Raw genomic sequence first — 17,132 nt, 5'->3', positions numbered from 1 at the left:
GCCCACACCAGTCCCCCACCCCATAACCCATTAACCCCCTAACCCCACCTAACCTTTTGGACACTAAGCGGCAATTTTGCATGGCCTATCCACCTAACCTGCACATCTTTGGACTGCGGGAGGAAACCGGAGCACCCAAAGGAAACCCACGCAGACATGGGGAGAAAGCACAAACTCCACACAGACAGTCACCCGAGGCCGGACCCTGGAGCTGTGAGGCAGCAGTGCTAACAACTGTGCCACTGTGCAGCCCAAGAATGTTTCATTTCCAGCCAAAGTGGGTCAAACTAATGTAAGCAGTCACTGTAGCAATAAAAAGATTATGAAATGGAAATGAAAATGTTTCACCTCCATGGTAATTGTTTTGTGCAACTCTTGTCATCCGTTGTCAGTAGACAGATGCTAGGTTCCTGGTGCAGGAACGAAAGGGCGTTCTCTGTACAATCTAGCAGGAAGTATAAATTACTCTTTAAAAATGTTAATACAATAAGTCAATTGTCCTTGGTCATGTGGGAAACTCAAGGATAAACAAAAGAAGATTTAAAGTTTAGGAAATGGAAAGGGGAAAGTATTTTTGTTAAACAAGAATTGAGCAATTACAGCAAATGACGATAATTATTTCTAAAATAAATTCAAATTAATTTAAGTTCAGGAAATGTATAAGAATTTCAAAATGTGCATCGACAGTAACATTTACCTATTGTGTAGCACTTCTGTGGTGTTTGTGAGCAGCTTCAATGAAATTTGATTCAAAATCCAAGTCTCCGACCAACCTTAAGGACGAGAATTTCTGGCCTTTCCTGCCGGTGAGATCTTCTGGTACCTCCAAAGTCGGCCTCTTGCGATTGGTTCCTTGACGGCAGGATGGACGAGCCAGGCAAAAGCCCACAGACTTCAGGGGGATTGGAAGCTCCGGCCAGCAGCCAATGGCTTACAGCACGTCTCCCCATAAATATATGGAAGATTGTCTGCAATGTATCGGCCTTTTTCCTCATATGGAATGTCTTAACAGTGAAACAAATCCCTTTCCAGAGCAAATATAATTTCCTAAGAAGATCAGTACTGAATGAGCACTGTGGTAGATTACAATGATTGGGTAGTATATTGCATGGTAGGTTGTCCTAGGCAGGTCTCTTCTGCCATTTTGGAAAATAAATGATTCATCACCTTGGTTACCAGCCATTAATAACAGTGATGTTCAACAAAAACTGCACTTAATGCAAGTTTTGGGGAGACTCTAAGTTACTAACATTATATATTCTATAAATATTTCCAAAATGCATTCAATAGCGTGCCACATCAAAGGTAGCTTCACAGAATACTAGCTCATGGTGTAGACAGTAAAATGGATGGAGGACTGGTTGGCTGACAGGAAGCAGGGGATAGGGATAAATGGGTCATTTTCAGGATGGCAAGCTGTAATGAGTGAAGTGCCACCGGGATCAATGCTGGAACCTCAACTATTTATCATCTATATGCGTGACTGAAGGGACCGAATATATGGTGGCTAAATTAATGAATGACACAAAGGTAGGAAAGTAAGTTGTCAAGGGGACATAAAGAATTTGCAGAAGGATTTAGGTAGGTTAACTGAGTGGTCAAAAATATTGGTAGAAGAAGTCTAATGTGTGAAAATGTGAACTTGTCCGCTTTGGTAGGATTAATAGAAAAGCAGTATATTTAAATGGAGAGAAACTGCAGAACTGTAGGATACAGAGATCGGGATGTCCTGGTTCATGAATCACCAAAATTTAGTATGCAGGTACAGCAAGTGATTAGAAAGGCAAATGGGAATGTTGGTGTTTGTTGCCAGGTGAGCTAATTATAAAAGTAAGTGTTGCTACAGCTATACAGGGCCCAGGGAGACCACATCTGGAGTACTGTGTACAGTTTTGATCTCCTGATTGAAGAAAGGACATAATTGCATTCGAAGCTTTTCAGAGAAGGTTCCACTGACTGATTCCTGGAAAGAGGGTCTTGTCTTATGAAGAAACATTGAGCAGGTTGGACCTATACTCATTGGAATTTAGAAAAATGAGAGGAGACCTTATTTTAACATGTAAGGCCCTGAGATTCCTTGACAGGGTGGATGCTGAGAGAATGTTTCCCCTTGTGGGGGAAGTCTAGTTTTATTCTGTAGAGCAGGCATCTGGTAAGGGCCCTTGCCCCTTTTACTGGAGCTATTCGGATGGATACATTGCCCAGACATGGTGTGATACCTTAATCGTGTTCTTTTATTTTCGTAGAATGTCACATCAGCACAGAAGGATGCCATTTATTCAAGTAGCCACACTCCCAACTCCTTCTCCCCATCCCTCCAATGTTTTCCTTTTTAAGTTTTCTGTTTTGAAAGTTTCTATTGCACCTGCCTCCATCATCTTTTCAAAGAATGTCTTCCAGATCATAATTCACTATGAGAGAAAAAAAATGCCTCTTAATTCTCTTAATTGCCTCATAAGTGGGATGCTCTTTCCAAGGGCTGGTGCAGATTCGGTGGGCCGAATGGCCTCCTTCTGCACTGTAAATTCTATGAATCCACCTGTTTTCTTTTTATTTAATCAACTTAAATCTCCATCCTTTGGTTTCTGAACATTCTGTCCGTGGAAACATTTTCCTCCCATATATTCTCAAATTCTCTTCTATTTTGTATAGTGGAACAGCATTCTGCCTTAGAAATGTCCTGGGGAAAAGAAAGATTTCAATGTTTATGTTTTGTTGAAATCTTGGCTTATATTTAATTCCTCAAAGGATTAGAAACACATTTCACTGTCTGGGAAAATGAAATGCACAAGCATTGAATAGAATAACATGTATCCCAGAACTACCTCCTGCCATTTCATTCTTCAGGATGAAGAAGAGATGGAAGAAGCCAACATCCAAAAAAATACCATCCAGAAGGCAATGGAGGTTGCAGACGTCAGTCCAATATCTGCAACCAACCTGTCCATAGCAGCGTAAGTTCAGAGTTCATACAGTAACATTCTGCATGCCAATTTATTTCTGTATATCATTGCACTTCAATTGCTCTCTACATGACATCAAATCTACTGGCATTTCAGGTTATTTTCTTTTTATGAGTGCACTTTTATTTGTCATATTTTAGTTCCGATGTTTTAGTTTTGTCTTTGGCATCCAAGACTGTTGGTCCACAGATTCTGCATCTATCATATAGTGCCAGTGATTAACTTCCACAGGGCTGGTCTCATCACTTGATGGTGGGGTTGCTAAAGTAGGTGTCAGTATCCCTGGGCTAGAAAGAGAAAATATAGACAGCCAGGGCATGTCTGCCCTCTAGCTATTTAATAATGCGAGTGGAAGACTGCACATAGGGTAAAGGCAAGGTCATGCTGGAAAATCTTGTCTTCTTTGCCTCCTGATTTACTGCCCCAGTTTATGTCAGAAAATTGTTCATTTGGGAGAGCTATCTGAAGGCTGTTGGTGACTATGAATGCATTTAGAATTGGCTATCTTTTAAAAAATTCTTTCATGGGATGTGAGTTTTTCTGCCAAGACAACATTTGTTTCCCATCTCTTGTTGCCCTTGAGAAAGGTGAGACGCCTTCTTGAACTGCTACAGCTCATGTGATGCAGGTGCACCCACTGTTCCAATACCAAGGGAGCTTCTGGATTTTGACCCTGAGGCAGGCACTATGGTTCCAAGTCACGATAGTGTGTGTTTTGGAGGGGGACTTGCAGCTGCCGGTGTTCCCATGGGTCTGCTACCCTTGTTTTTCTAGATGGCAGGATTCACAGGCTTTGGAAGACACCAGCAAAGAAAGCTTGGTGAGTTGTCTCCTACGGCTGCATTGGTAGTGGAGAGAGCAAATGTTTAATGTGGTGCATGGGATGCTGGTTAGCCAGACTGCTTTGTCCTGGATGGCGTCTAAACTTGAGAGTTGTTGGAACCGCACGCATCCAGGAAAATGGAAAGTATTCCTTCACGTTCCTGATTTGTGATTTGTAGATGGTGGACAGGTCTTCGGGAGTCAGGAAGTGAGTTACACGCTGCAGAAATCCCGGCCACTGAACCTTTCCTGTAGCCACAGTATTTATATGGCTAGTTAAGGATTTTCAATTTCCTGCACTCCTCCAAACTAATTCAAAGGAAGTTCCTGAACATGAACTACATTTCACATCCTGGCAGTTGGATCATGGGGTTGGTGGAAAAAGAGTAATTTGTGACTAACTATGGTCTCCTGGAACCTGTTAAATTTTCCTCTGGGCTCAAAGAGAACATTCCCACAAATTTCCTAAACTGTCCTCGGGTCATGTTTTAACTTTTCCAGAGGGATTGTGTGACCTTGAGGATGGTGTGAATGGTTAAACCATTCACTGGATGGGACTATGTGGCCTTATCTTTTTTTAAAATAAATTTAGAGTACCCAATTCCTTTTTTTCCAATTAAGGGGCAATTTAGTGTGACCAATCCACCTAACCTGCACAACTTTGGGTTTGGGTTGTGGGGGTGAAACCTACGCAGACACAGGGAGAATGTGCAAACTCCACACGGACAGTGACCCAGGGCCGGGATTTGAACCCGGGTTCTCAGCTCCGTAGGCAACAATGCTAACCACTGTGCCACCGTGCTGCCCTCTATGTGACCTTTTCTCATCCTGGGCTTTCCAGCTAAGTTACTACCTTTGGGAGTGGCGTTTCCGGAAGTGGTGGACGTGAAGTGGGGAATAAATGTAAAGTGATGTATCATCGCTTAATGTCTAATTTTTCTAATCATTTCAACTCTTTTATAATTTGCAATGATAATAAGAAATCTTTGATTATCCTCAGACAGTGTCATTCGGTTCATAATGGCGACAGTACAATTGGAATTAAAGGCATCAATTCATGCTTCACAAGTATTTGCACGGATTAAAGCATGTTTTCTGTTTGTCTCTCCACATTAATTTGGACAAAGATCCATTTCATTTTGGCTGTGTTTTCTTTCTGTTCAGCTTCTCGTTGCTTTAGTTTGAGTTTTATGAAGGTGAGTTGAAATGTCTGCAATCAGTCCCAGAACCTATACTCACACTTTCCTCAACCGATACTCTTTGTGTTCCTTAAGTTGGTTTGTTTTGATCAGAAGCTAAACAGCAGCGAAAGCAAGAAGTGGAGATAAACTGTGCAAATTGCAGGGCAAAGAAGCACCTATTTAGCAAATGATTCAGCCCAATAATTGCTGTGCTTTTTTTAAACTACCTTCTGACAAGGTCAGGAGGTTTAACAAAATGTGATGTAGAATTGATCTGGGCTATTTAATTTGTTTTATCTAATTCACCATCGCACAGAATAATGGCCTCATTATTCCCTGCAGAACAGTGGCTCACATTAGCCTCGGCTTTGCTTGGGCCGAGAGATTTTCTCCACAATGACAAACACATTAACAAAGACATTAGGGCCTTTCTGTGTCCAACTCTGCCCATATTTCTATTCAATCACTGCAGATTATTAAAAATGGTTAATATATTTCGAGAAAAGAAATTGCAGGTGCCAGTTTCACTGGGAAACCAGGGAAAACCGGATATTAAATGTCAGATTAGCTGGCAACCTGTTGCTCACAGCGCTTCAATTTTATTTTTGTCACTAAAGGGGCAGTAGAAAGCCAATATCAATAAATCTCCCAAAGTTGTTTCTGTGGATTAAAACTTTCCGAAGGTTGAGATCGCAAACAAGGAATTTTCAAATCTTAATCCTGATGACCGCACCCCCCCCCGCCCCCCCACCGCAAGAAAATACAATTATTTTCTTTGCACATTCTGTTGCTGAGTGTTAGAATGTTTCCACTTGTTGCCTTTGCTGTACCTTATAATAACGCAGCTTAATTCAACTTCCTTTTCTTCTGTCCTGTGACTGAAATGTGGTAAGTAATCATCCTGTAAGACAATGCACTCCCCTTTTTTTCCTGCTGAGCTGCGTAATATTGCCTCACCCCACTGGGCCTTGCTGTTAGGTTTTTGCTTTGATTTGCCATTAATCTTTTTCTTCTGTTTGAAATTGCGATTGCAGGAATGATTTTTACAAAAGTAAAGTGACATGTGCTCCAATGTATTCCCTCCTTGAAGGTTCTGTGCGGTGTCACTGCTCGTAGTACTTTAAATGGAAGCAGGATGGAGTCGGAAGGTTGATGCATTGAGATTAATTTGTTGTTTAGCTGAACTGAGTACGATTCAGTAGCAGTTTTCACCAGAACAACTGCTCTGATCAAGTCTGTGGAGGGTAGAATCACAGCCAAATGCAACCTGCGAATGTGATGGAGCCTGTTGATCTTTTCCCAATGTATTTTTTTTTGTCTCATCTTTTTTTGCATGTGCAGTTTTGTAAAGCAAAATCGAGGTGCTCTATCTCGCAGCTCGTCAGTCTGCAGCGTAAATTCACCGTGAGTTGCTCTCTGTTACAATATTATGCCGTAACCCCTTCAGAAAGTGTCATTCACCATTGTAACACCCAGTGTGAAGAGCGGGTGTTGTAAACATGCAGTGGCTGTGCTCTTCCTCCTGTTTGGACAACTCTATTTTTTTTCCGTCTGCTCCATTCACTATCATTGGTGGCTTCTGTGCTTTTTTGATGCTGTGGCACTTTATTATGTTCCTTTGACCTTTCTGCAGTGAAACAGGTAACACATCAACTTGAACAAGGAAGTAGAAATTACACATCATCTCGACATAGAGTAATCCTCGTTCCGTCAAAGTACATAACTAAGGCCACAACAGAATTGCTTGCATGCAAATAACATAGCTGTGGTTTAAAATTGACTAGAACAAATGAGGGTACCATTGGGTACTGTTATCTTCAAATGTTATCTTTTAAACTCCTCATGATTTAAATACTTGAGTTAAGTTTAAAATTCTACAGAATTCTCTTAATCCTATTTTAGCTGATGATATCTAAGATGGGATGGATCTGCATCCTAGATATAGATATAGGTGTGGAGCTTGCTTGAATGATGGCAGTTATAGCCTTCAGACCATGTTCAGGTGTTCAGTGACATTTAGATATCTATTGTATGGCTCTTGCAAAACCACGATAGCGACAGATATGCAGTTTCAGCAATGAGATTCAGAATATTGTTTTGGCCCTTCAAATACTTTTTTTTCTGATGTGTTAATTTCACTAATACTTTGTAGCGGAGGAATTCAGTTTTCCTAGATATCTGTAAAAAAACACACAGTATAGGAAGAAGTGAATCATAAAAAACAAATGAATTCTTTAAAAAATTGTTTGTTTTGGACCTGCATCCATGTTTAATTTTTATTTCTGTCAGATATTTTGGCTGTACAATAGGAACGTAGGGACTTGAAATTAATACTGTGCAGCATCACTGCCCGGATATTTGGTGGGCTTGTTGATTTTAGATGGCTTAATGAGTCCGTTAACATGGCGGAGAAAGGGATTCAAAACTAATGCTGCAACTGTAGATAGGTGAACCCGGATTTTTTGCAGTCAGCAGCAAAGCAAGGGAACTTATCACTGGCCTCAAAGAAAACCATCCATAAAGATCTAGCGATCCCTGTGGTGAAAATTTCCCTTTCCTGATAGCAGTTTAAAACTTGCGCCAAGTCCAAGCGATATCTCCAAGTGTAGCCGCAGTAACATCAGCAAGCAAGCAGCTGATCACAGAGCAGTATTCTCACACAGCAAGAGGTTTGTATCACTAAAAGTCCATAGAATCCCTACAGTGCAGAAGGAGGCCGTTTGGCCCATCAAGTCTGCACCAACCCTCCAAAAGATCACTCTACCTAGGCTCATTCCTCCTCCCTATCATCGTCACCCCGTGCATTGATCATGGCTAATCCACCTAACGTGCACATCTTTGGACTGTGGGACTGAGCAGCCGGAGGAAACCCACGTAGACACAGGGAAAAGTGCAAATGGGTCAGACAGTCATCCAAGGCTGGAATCAAACCTGGGCCTCTGGCGCTATGAAGCAGCAGTGCCACCCCTCAAGTCTTTCTCATTAAATTTACATTTTCAGACTGTGAAATAAACGTATGACTGTATTAAGACAGAAGCTAAAATAAAATAGGATTAAAAAGTGGAATTCTTAATCATTGTAGAGACATTTGACATGCTACAATGTAAAATTTTCTCTTCAGGCCCAGTGATGATGTTTAGCACTGGTCATGAAGTTAGTATGCTGTTTAAAAACCCAGTTACACCTGTAACTTTTCAAGAGATTTCACAGTGAGAATAACAGTACAGATAAAAGTGACAGTCTCAACAATTCATGATTGCAAGGGAGCTTGTTTGCAGCTTGTGGAAACCTCTACAGTACAAACTCTAGAGGAGCATGGTCTCTCAAACAGCAATTTCTGGATTTCCATGTTATTCCGCATACAGGTTGACTCCCAAAGTCAATTTCAGTGGAGTATGGATGGCAAACACTGACAGTTGTGCCGTAATTACCGCTGCTAAATCTGCATCGCTGTCATATTACATGGCATGCTTTCAAAACCCTGATGTTTTTGTAGTACACAATAGGGGGAAAATCCCATTTTATTTTATTGCTTATCAACATTGATGATCAAGATCTTGCACGTTGAATTGTACTATTTGATGCCTCAGCAGTTTACTGTTGAAAATAAACAAAAGATATATATTTAAAAATTCTAGTCATGCAATAGATTAAAACATCCTGCACTAGATTTTAATAATTGGGAAATAATAATTACCTTGGAAAACAGATTGCAGGGTCCAAACTTTAGTCACTGAAGCCTTTCAGTTTTGACTTAACGAGAAACTAAATGTTCTATTTAGTCAGAGCTTATTTTTAAAAAAAGCTAGGTTATGGTACAATCATTTCCTCTGTAGAAAGGATGGTAAAATAGTGCAAAAGGATGCCCAAATAAGTATAAATCAAAGATTTTATTCCTCCTTCAACAGTAAGAGTAAATTATTGGTTCAATGGTTCACTTACTTCGAATGACATAATTCTCGGCATTCCTGACCATTATGATTCAGACGGTGAAGGTGTGACTACTCAACTGAAGCTACCCATGTGCTTTGTACAGAGTCGTTATATATACCAAAGAGGTCATTTCATTGTCTCATTGTGAATGCTTCTATCCAGCTTTTCTTTTTAAATGTGTCTCTTTGTACCATATGTGTGTGCGCGTATATTCCCACTCACTATTTGTAGCGAGTGTGATTCTGTGCTTCTAACATTCAGCCATTGGATTTGAGACTGCGACTCAGACTGAGCAGCCCGACTGTTACTGCAGAGCAGTTTTGCTTTAACGTGAGGAATGTTTTTATGTTTTTTTCCTTCGCGTTTTACCGTTGTCCATTAGTTTCTTATTTTGAACTTTTTCAGTTATCCTCAGAACAAAAATCTCCTTTTAACGCAAGCACAGAATCAGAACTTGCTTTCACATGTTCACACTGGAGCTATGCTGCTGTTGCTGCTTGATGATAGCGCCCAACAAATGAACTGTTGTTACATCTCAAAGTGGATGACATTTGCTTGTGGTGCTGATCCTTACTTTGGGCAGGGACGATTGCGTTAGGATTCTGGGGGATGCATGCTTCAGTGCCACAGCAACAGCTAGGTGACTCTGATCTAGTCTCATTTCAAAAGGTAGACGTTTTCATTTGATCGGAGGAATACTTTTCCCCCAAACAAAATTCTGTCCCTTTCACCTGTTGCTTAAATGCCCATGGGTGGTTACATTTTCAAGACGGAGGGGATTTAATGTGGGATAGCATTTATGTGTGAATTTCCTGAAAAATGCAGCTTTATGTTATATTTATTTGTTCCTTGTTATTTATAGCAAGGATCAACAGAAGGCATTCAAGGCAATGTCCATTTGGGAGCAAAGGACTACTCAGCTAAGGCGCCAGCATCTGCTAACGAGTCAAGAGGCTCTATTTAATGAACTTGATGATGAGCAACGTAGGGTGTACGTCTCCTCCCACCAGATCCGACCAGATATGAAAACCCACTTGGACCGGCCTTTGGTAGTGGAACCCAGGAAAGACATGAGGAACAGCAATGATAAAATCCGTCAAAATGACTGCCAAGACAGTGAACATGAAAGGCTAGTCCAGCCCGTGAGCTGTGAGGTACCAAAACGGCACCATCGACATCGGGACAAATCGAGCGAGAAGGGAGATGGCGCAGTTAACAATGGAGAATCTGGGACAAACGGCAAAGATGAGCAATGGCGCTCACACAGGAGCAGAAGCAAAGAGGGTGAGAGGGACCAGGAAGAAAGGGCTAAGGATGGAAAGGAAGACCGAAGCAGAAGTCGCGATGGAGGGAGGAGGCACCATCACCACCAGCAGAGCTCCGTGGATGAGCCTCCTGAAAAGGAACATCGGCGTCATCGCTCTCACCGACATGTGACAGACCAGCAGTCCAAGGAAGGAAATGGCACGGTCAATGGCACAAAGAGTGAGAGGCGGACTCGTGCGCCCAAAGAGGGGTCGCGCTCAGGTAATCGAGAGGGAGACCTGTCCAGCAGAAGTCAAAATGCAGAGGGGGCAGAAAGGCGACGCCGGCACAGACAGAAGGCACTCTCAACCTATGAGTCAGAGGAGAGAAGGGAGAACGATGAAAAGGAAGGAGAGACTGTTCTGCGAGAGCGACGGAATCAGAAAGTAAAGTAAGTTTTCATGAAGTTCTTGCTAAAGCATTTTATTGATGAGGGACCTCTGAGTTCTAGATGTAGCAATATACAATATACAGCAAACGCTGTTATACAGATTTTCAACGTACATCAAATAAGAGTTGTATGCCACCCATCTGGTAAAGTTCATGATTTGCATTTGTAAACTGTACATAATCATGGAGTTCTTAAACTGGTCTCAGATGGGCAAATGTTGCTCATTTGCCAGTTCTCGTCCCTCAATTCGTTCTATGGTGTATTTTCCAATTATATATAATTTATAGTATATGTTTGTAAGAACGCAGAGGCATTCAAGAGAAGTGTTGTTCCAAATGCGAGTGAACTGTCAGTTTTTATTTAGTGTAAGTGTGTGGGCTGATTAGAACATAAGGGCCAGTGTTAACTCATGGGATCAACTGTGGCCTCTGAATGTTTTCCTAAATGCCGTCAATTTCATTTTGTATCCATATGCCCATTTGCTCCTGTGAAAAAGTGACCAATTGAAGTTTCGCAGAATGCTAGTTAATTAGACGTGACCATCAATTATTATGAATTCAAGAATAAAACAGCACAGATATGAGAGTTGAGGGAGAATAGTTTTAATTGATTCTGATACATTTTTACCCTTAAATTAACTTCTTATACAGAGGTCTATCAAATTATCCTGTAATCTCCGGCGCTGGACTTGCACCCAGCCTAATAGGATCAATCCCTTCACTTTTCTGGCTGCACTGAATCTTATGATTAGAGATTAATCACTGTATAAAGCCAACTTTAATTCAGTCCAATTCCCAGTGGATGCAGAATAAAGATAGTGCATCCTTAATCCAGCACAAACCTCATTCATAGAGGTGATCAGGAATAGTTTGCATAGAAAGTGGACAAAGAACACGCCGCTATAGTGAGGCCAACTGATGAAATTGTTGGGGTAGAATGGAGGGAACAACTGGCATATTGCTAGCTGTCTTGAGCATACCTGCGGGTGGGGGCTTGGGGGAGGGGTTTGGGGTTGGGGAGGGGGGGGTGGATTCCAACACATCCACTTCTGGTTTTAATAGACCATAGCTGAGGATGGGGTGGAGTGATGGACATGGAGAGGCCAACCCAAAACGCTTACAGGATGTGGGGTGGTCATTTAAATGTTACCTTGAGGTTCATTGCTTCAGATTTAACCACCATTTTCAATTGAATCTGGGCCAACCGGATTTACAACTCGGGAAAACGGGAAGGCAGGAACTTTTGGATCCAGGAAGTAAGTGCCTTTTCACTCACCTGCTGGGTCCAATTTATTCCCTACAATCACCCCCTACGATGGGACTCACCGCCCAATTCTTCTGATTTCCTTCACATCCCCAGCTTCTTTGTTTTCCCCCTCACCCAATCACTTCTATCCCTTCCAATGTCTCCACCTCCCTGCCACTAACCCTTTAAATCTCCTATCTGCTGCTGATCCCAATCTTACACTGAAACCACCCTTCAATTTCCATTCTGGCTTCCATTCTTCCACTCGTTGTCCCAAGCCCAGCCATTCTGACCTCACCTTCCCTCCTCTCACTCCCTGGTGCTGAAGGCCCAACCACAGAGCAGCTGACCTCACAGTCTGGCTGCTTGCAGCCGGAAAACCAAAGGAAATCCATCCCTCCCAGATTCCCGACTGCAAATTTGCCAACCGACAGCTGGAAGGCTATTGTACATTTCCTAATTATTAATGAATCAAATGTTCAGGTTTTCTCCTGCATAAATAAAAAGCACTTCTGAGGGGGAAGATGGTGGTGTCGTGGTAATGTCACTGGAATAGCAATCCAGAGGCCCAGCCTAATCCAGTGGGGATATGGGTTCAAATCGCACCATGGCAGCTTGTGGAATTTCAATTAATTTAATTAGTAAAAATATCTGAAATATAAAGCCAGTCTCAGTAATGATGACCATGAATCTACAACCAATTGTTATAAAAGCCCATCTGGTTCACTAATGTCCTTTAGGGAAGGAAATCTGTCGTTCTTACCTGGATTAGCCCACATGTGGGTTTGGGGAGGCGGTGAGGCATAGCGGTATTGTCACGAGACTAGTCATCTGGAGACACAGCGTAATGCTCTGGGGTCCCGGGTTCGAATCCCAACCATGTCAGATGGCGCAATTTGAATTCAATAAAAATCTGGAAATAAAAGTATAATGATGACCATAAAAGCATTGCCGATTTCCGTAAAAACCCATCTGGTTCACTAATGTCCTTCAGGGAAGGAAATCTGCTGTCCTTACCCCATCTGGCCTACATGTGACTCCAGACTCACACAGCGCTGCGTTTGACTCTTAACTGCCCCCCTCTAAAATGGCCCTAGCAAGCCCTCGGTTCAACGGCAATTAGGGATGGACAACATATGCTGGCTCAGCCAGCGACGCCCATATACAGAGAAGGAATTTTTTAAAACCCACAGCAATGGGGTTGACGCTTAACTGCCTTCAGTAAATGGCCCAGCAAACCACTCAGTTCAAGAGCAATTGGGGATGGGTAACAAATGCTTACCTTGCCGGTGCCTCCTGCATCCCACAAAAAAATATATATTTTTTTAGCAATTCACTCAAACGGGTCCAGATGTAGTTGGTCTGGGAAATGGAAAATATACTAGTGCAGCAGAAGCTGGGACTGAGACATATTATTGGTGCAGAGTGGAGGGAGCTTTATCCTTCACCATCCAAGATGTACCTGATATGAATATGTTTGATGTTGCCACTGGGAATTGCATTTGCACTACCGAAGTGGATCAATTGAGTTAGGAAATTTCCCGACTCAGCAGACCTACCTTGGTTTAAAGGGCCACTTTGGACCCAATTTTCATTCCAGGGGGTGATATCGCGTTGGGCCCACCAACCTCTTAAGTGGCCAACTGACAAAGTGAGTTGGTTAGAAGACTCAACTCAATTATATGGGACCCCTTCCACCCCCCCCCTCGCACCTCCACCCACTCTTTATGCCCCTCATACTCCTGCACAACTATCTTGCCAACTTGTGCTGCAACCCACCAGGCCTGATTCCCCCGTGCCACCTCCATGCCAACTAATGCTCACACCCATTCCCCACTCCCCCTCATAGCTCCAATGCCACCTTCAAAACCAGTCAGCCAGTATCCACGACAGACAGACCTCATAGTCACATGGGGATTTAAAAAAACCTCAATCAACCTAATACAGCTCTCACTCAAACACATTTCATAGTGGAAAAAACTCCTCTTCAAGAACCCAATTTAAAGTTTTAAAATCGCCTCAAGTGGTTACTCATTTTTAAAACAAACTTCTATTCAAACCCAACATCGAAGGCAACAATCCTTTCATGGCTTCTTAATCTGCCAAATTGTAAATTTAGACCCTCCCTGTTGAAACAATTTTAGCTTTTGACACTCAGCCAATCATTCATAATGGAATAATAATAGCCAGTTTGAAATGTCAACAAAGACGTTTACAATCCCAGCTGATATTACTACTGGACAGACAGGCCCCAGAATGGAACCCTGGCTCAGTAGACGATAACCTCTATTTGGTCTTTAGAGATGGGGCTGAACAGACTCACAGGACTGCTAATTAAATTTTAACAAAAGAAATAGCATTTATGAAACATGAAAAGATTGACTTGAATACAATACTCCTTTACCCCACCTATATTTTCACAGATGTACACAAATGTTTTCAGGATAACACAAGTTACAAAATATATCTTAAACCCATTTATGAAACATGAAAAGATTGACTATAATACAATTCTCCTTTACCCCACCTTGATTTTCACTGATGTACACAAATGTTTTCAGGATAACATAAGTTACAAAATATATCTTAAACTCTGATGTCCTTGGTGAGTACACACTCCATGTAAACCAACAGGCCACCTGAAACCAAGTAGCAGACGCCACCCAATACAACATCTGTAGATTTCTTGGCAAATCCGCCCAGATACTTAGCACACTGTGAGCCAACTGGTGTCCACATGAGGGTTTCCAAACAGTCTTGAAGAGCACACTGTAAAAATATCTCCCACACAAGGCTTTCTCTCAGATGCCTTCACCAAGGATCCACATCCAGAATTTCAAACTTTTTTCAGTATTTCTCTGCCTTGGATTGCCAAGTGCATTTAAGCTTCCATGAAATCTCTCATGTACTCAGCTACGCCAACAGAACACCATTGCTTTGCAGGTTGTGTTAAGGTCAGCACTTAGCATCACTACAGTACAGAAAGAGGCCATTCAGCCCATCGAATCTGCACCGACCCTCTGAAAGAGCACCTTACGTAGGCCCATGCCCCTGCCCTATCCCTGTAACCCCCACCCAATCTTTGGACACTAAGGGTCAATTTAGCATGGCCAATCCATTTAACCTGCACATCTTTGGACTGTGGGAAGAAACCAAGAGCACCCGGAGAACTCCATGTGGGCCCGGAAAGAATGTACAAACTCCACTCAGACAGTCACCCAAGGTTGGAATCAAACCCGGGACCCTGGCACTGTGAGACAGGAGTGCTAACCACTGTGCCACCATACCGTGTCGTTAACATTTGGATTACTTCAGATATCTGGCTTCTTGCAGCTGACTTCATCAAGTCTGCAAATCCCAGCTCTGCCTTTGACTGGGAGCCTTTCTCCGCCCCTTTGTTTAACTTCAGTGCACGTATCTTGTTCAGATTCCAGTTTTGTCCCTTTGACTTCAGTCATCCTGGGACTCCTGTTTGCATCCTTTGGTTTCTATAAATACCTATTATTTAGCATCTGGGACTTGTTCTCTTCCCCTTACTCCATTGTTCTGCCTCTCTGCTAGCAGTTTCTGTGAGAGTTGCTTTCTTCTCAGATACCCAGTTCCAACTGAACCCCAAGTGCTTATGCTTTTTAGTGTGGGTCTCAGTTGCTAATCAACAGCATAGTCTTTCTTTAAACCCTGTTTGTTTTCATATTGTAAATCCTTTAATTGCAATTTTGGCACAGTTTGAAATGACACCAAAACCCACAGACATGCAGGCACCTTTGTTAAACATGAAGCTAGCCAAGGTTTTAACAGTTTCTTACACAGAAACATAAAGTTAAACTTACTTGAAGTTGTACCTTGTTTCTACTATCCATAAATACACAAAAATATTTTTTTAAATTACCTCTGTTTCCTGACGAGCCCTTTATTAAAACTGCATAACTGGATGGTCTTTTTCTTTCGAACATACACCAGGTGGCCAACCAATCAAAGCAGTCCAGCAGAGGTTTTGTTTTAAACTCTAACGGGCAGTTTAAGCCTGTTCTTTCAAGTTTAAAGGGCAGGGGATTTTAAAAACTGCAGATCATGACACTTAAATAGACATTATATACCTTTCAAGAGTATTTATGTCTACTCCATCAATTTGAGTACCACAGTGTGTGTTAAGGCCCTTTCAACAACCAAAATGGGGTGTGTTTGCTTATCTTTGAGTTCAAATGGCCCTGCTGAGTTCAGGTTTCCCTCATGTGTCTGTGTCACTCCCCTCCCCCGTCCTCTAATGGCAAAAATTGGATCTATCAGAAATAGGAGCAGAACTTTTACATCAGGGTCCTAACAGCCAGTTTTAAAGGTCCATGGAGGGTTCCCAACTCCACAAACATCCGGCCAAAGGACCCTAACCTGGAGCAAGTTAAACTGAAGGACATTGTACTTGTAGTAACATTGGACTTGTGGTAACATTGTACTTGTAGTAACATTGTTACTACAAGTTAAACTGAAGGACATTGGACATTGTCCAATTTTATGCACCAGTTCACTGGCCAATACCCCTCACTTTTACCCTCCCACATTTTATTATTTTGTTCTGTTGTCTATTCAAAGTAAAGAGCTTTATGGTACTATGTTGGAAACTGATCTCCATTAGCCAATAATAGCTGAGTTTACTCTCATCTCTGGTGTGAGACTGCCTTCCTCAAGATAGCCCATCTGTTAGTCTGGTTGCAAAGTTAACTAGATTTATATGTCTGCAGCTGATGGATCAGAATGCCAGCAGAATAGAAAATCCCAGTACCTGAAGCCAACCGCAGGGGCCTAAATGTTTGGTCACTAAAGGCTAATGGAAATTAAATGCAATATATAAATGGATAATTGTTTAAATGCAGCAGATCGAATGCGCTGAGACCTGAAACAGAATTCTGCAGAAGAGTATTAGAATTGATGTGTCTTTAAAATCCATTCCAATTGAGGGATTTCTTTTGTAATGACATTACAAAGCATTTTAAACCATAATCATTGAGAATATTGTCGATCAGTACTTCATCACTCTTTAACATTTACCCACAATTATTCTGGCGAAAAAGAAAGTTATTCTTTCCCTCCTCAAACCAGTTGTGCTAACGCCAATCATACATTCCCCTCAACACTACCCTCTGGATTTTCTATGACAGGGATCAACTGCGCATTGGTTAAACTCACTCAGCCATTAGATCAATCACATGGTGAGGGGCGGCACGGTAGCACGGTGGTTAGCACTGTTGCATCACAACGCCAGGGTCCCGAGTTTGATTCCCGCTTGGGTCATTGTCT

General features: G+C 42.0%; 1 protein-coding gene across 1 annotated transcript in view; it reads left to right on the top strand.

Annotated features, from left to right (window-relative positions):
- cacna1ba (calcium channel, voltage-dependent, N type, alpha 1B subunit, a) overlaps window positions 1-17,132 on the top strand; it is a 949,382-nt gene that overhangs the window by 754,254 nt on the left and 177,996 nt on the right. The window contains exons 19-21 of the mRNA XM_072488273.1: window positions 2,848-2,954; window positions 6,308-6,370; window positions 9,762-10,595. Coding sequence (XP_072344374.1) covers window positions 2,848-2,954; window positions 6,308-6,370; window positions 9,762-10,595 — 1,004 coding nt within the window. The remainder of the gene's footprint in view (window positions 1-2,847; window positions 2,955-6,307; window positions 6,371-9,761; window positions 10,596-17,132) is intronic.

Source organism: Scyliorhinus torazame, chromosome 22 (genome assembly GCF_047496885.1).
Source record: "Scyliorhinus torazame isolate Kashiwa2021f chromosome 22, sScyTor2.1, whole genome shotgun sequence".
Taxonomy (NCBI): Eukaryota; Metazoa; Chordata; class Chondrichthyes; order Carcharhiniformes; family Scyliorhinidae; genus Scyliorhinus; species Scyliorhinus torazame.
The sequence above is the reverse complement of the archived record's forward strand: the minus strand, read 5'-3'. Positions and strand labels throughout refer to the sequence as shown.